This window comes from Scyliorhinus canicula, chromosome 16 (assembly GCF_902713615.1).
Source record: "Scyliorhinus canicula chromosome 16, sScyCan1.1, whole genome shotgun sequence".
Lineage (NCBI taxonomy): Eukaryota > Metazoa > Chordata > Chondrichthyes > Carcharhiniformes > Scyliorhinidae > Scyliorhinus > Scyliorhinus canicula.
The window spans coordinates 82,214,227-82,216,929 of NC_052161.1; the positions used below are offsets into that span (position 1 = coordinate 82,214,227).

Below are 2,703 nucleotides of genomic sequence, written 5' to 3' on the forward strand. Positions count from 1 at the left end.
CACCGCTCCTTCCTTTCCTCCACCTCTGTTCCGCCTAAAGCATCTGTACCCTGGAACATTAAGCTGCCAGACCTGTCCCTCCCTTAGCCATGTTTCAGTTATGGCTCTAATATCCCAGTCCTATATACCTATCCATGCCCTGAGTTCATCAGTCTTACCTGACAGCTCTCTTGCATTCAAGTAGACGCAATAATTCCCTTTGGATTGGAAAGGTTTATCACGTTCCCCACATGCCTCTGATCATCAAGTATAAAGCTTCTATGAACATAAAATAAGTTAAAGCTAGTCCTGATTGTGAAAGGGTATGCTGATGCGATTTCCCCAAAATTGAAATCCTGAGCAAATCCTAAATCCAGGGTCGTGAATGTATGAACGAAGTAGTCTGACACATTCTTTCGGTAAATCTAAACAACGGTGGAGGATCTGAAATAGAAGCAGGAACTTGAAATGTATTCCACTCACCCTCTCCTGTTCAATAATTTCATGTGTGATCTTCTGTACGACCCTCACCCTACTCCTTTCATTGATTAATATATTCATACATGCGAAGTTGTGTAGACATAGAGAGAGAGAGTCATAGAGAGGGAGGATGAAGAGCCAGAGAATTAAAGAGGGAGAGGGAGAGAGAGATTAGACATGGCACAACTATAAATTCCTGCAGAAATCATATTGTCCAGCTGCAGTAGCTTCTGGGGTCAGATTAACCAAAGTGCATTACACAATTTAATTAAAGTCAACGGATACATAATAACACCTTCACTTCTTCTCTGAACTTAGCCTGAGACACCGCATAGATAAACGTGTTTGTGCATGAACTCAAACACTGCAGCATATATCCAGTGTGCTCCATGATGGCGAAGGGATCATTGTAATCTGTGAGCATAAACTGGATACTACTAAATTGTGTACATATGAAATGTACAAATGTTATCATCCATAACAAAATAAAAGAGCTGGAAATGGCAAGCAATAAGATGATCGATTTCCTTCGGTTCTCGATCTCTGAGTCTCTGTGATCCTCATTATTGTTGTTTCCCCGGAGACCCCTCCTTATTCCACTTGCCCGAATAATGTGCCTGATGGTCAAAGCATTGAGCACCACAATCAACACAAATGGAACAAGTGGTGTTAGGGTAATGTCAAAAAAAAAGTAGGCCACCCATATAGGTAAATTAGATAGATTTGATTTCACACTGCAGAACCAGGTCACGTTGTCGATAATTTCCTGGTGCTCATTTTCAAAATAAATTGGAATGTTTTCCATTAAACTGAATCCAAATAGAATCGCTATTACTGTCGTCGCAGTTCTTGCGCTGCAGTAGCTTTCTCTCAATTTTGTGCAACAAATGGCAATGAATCGATCGAAGGTGAAAGCGACAGTCAGCCAGACAGAACAGTCTATGGCTATAAAAACCAGGGCGATATTGAGACTGCAAACAGGAGTGTAGTCCAAAAACGTATATGAAAAGTACATGCCATTGATCTCATAAAATATCACGTCAAATATTATGACCAATAGATCTGCTACTGCCATGGCTACCATGTAACGAGTGATGCATTTAGATAGACCACAATTCCCACGGGAGAGTATCACAATCGTCATTAGATTACCTGCAGAAATAATGAAAAAACAATCGAGTACATTTTCATTGCCCACAATTCGGAGGTGTTATCAGTCTGTAGGCATTATATGTTTTCTGAAACCTTTTATACGGTCATCAATATAGTTCCCTTCAGTCTCCGGTTATAGAGTGAAATTGATGTCTGACGACAGCAACGAACGTTAAGGTCGCCAATTAAACTTCGCTCGGTTTATTTTTCCTCAATGATTTATTTATTAGTTGGCCAGATGTGGACATCGCTACCTCGCCCAGCATGTATTGCCTATCATTATGAGGACACTCCTTAATGAGTTAAGTCTTTGACTATCTTTGTCACTTTGGGTCGCAAGTAAAATGGACTATAGAATTTGTAACACAGATGATTAATTTGCAATGCCATGATGTGGAGATGCCGGTGGTGGACTGGGGTAGGCACAATAAGAAGTCTAGTGCTGTAAGCACTAGTTGAAGCTAGCTTTTGGAGCGCAGCTCCTTTATCAGATGAGCTACGCTCGGAAAGATAGTGGGCAAAATTCTCCCATCGGCAGACTAAGTGCCAATGCCAGAGTGAAAACCGGAGTGTTTCACTCCGGCGTCAGAGGCCGCTCCTCGCCCCCTATTCTCCCACCCCCAGGGGTCTAGGAGCGGCGCCGCATCAATTACGCGGTCCGGATTAAAATCGGCGTTGTGTAAATTATGCAGCCAGCGGCACGTAAATGAAGTCACCCGTGCATGCGCAGATTGGCCGGTGCCAACCCGTGCATGTGCGGTTACCGTCCTCCGTGCGGGCAAGACATGGAGCATTGATCTTGCGGGGCGGCAGAGGAAAAGAGTGCGTCCTTTAGAGATGCCGGCCCGCCGATCGGTGGGCACCAATTCCGGGCCAGACCCCTACTGAGTGCTCCCCTGGTGCTCGAACCTCCCTCCCCCCCCCCCACCCCCCCACAGGCCGCACATGCAGCATTCGCGTGCTGTTCATGCCGGCAGCGACCAGGTGTGGTTGGCGCCGGCGTGAACCCGTTGGATTGGGCAGGCCGCTCGGCCCATCCCGGCCAGAGAATTCCTGATTCCTGTCGTGAAACGCGGCACGCCGTTTGGGGGG

The 2,703-nt window shown here is 45.5% G+C and overlaps 1 protein-coding gene across 1 annotated transcript; it reads right to left on the minus strand.

Moving 5' to 3' along the window:
• Positions 1 to 733: 733 nt before the first annotated feature.
• LOC119950997 (probable G-protein coupled receptor 139) lies at positions 734 to 1,603 on the minus strand. The gene has a single exon (XM_038774029.1). The coding sequence runs from the start codon at positions 1,601 to 1,603 to the stop codon at positions 734 to 736; it is 870 nt and encodes a 289-aa protein (XP_038629957.1).
• Positions 1,604 to 2,703: the final 1,100 nt, after the last annotated feature.

Bases quoted from the DNA above. Each gene is read 5' to 3' on its own strand.
- LOC119950997 (XM_038774029.1), bottom strand. From the start codon at position 1,603: ATGACGATTGTGATACTCTCCCGTGGGAATTGTGGTCTATCTAAATGC.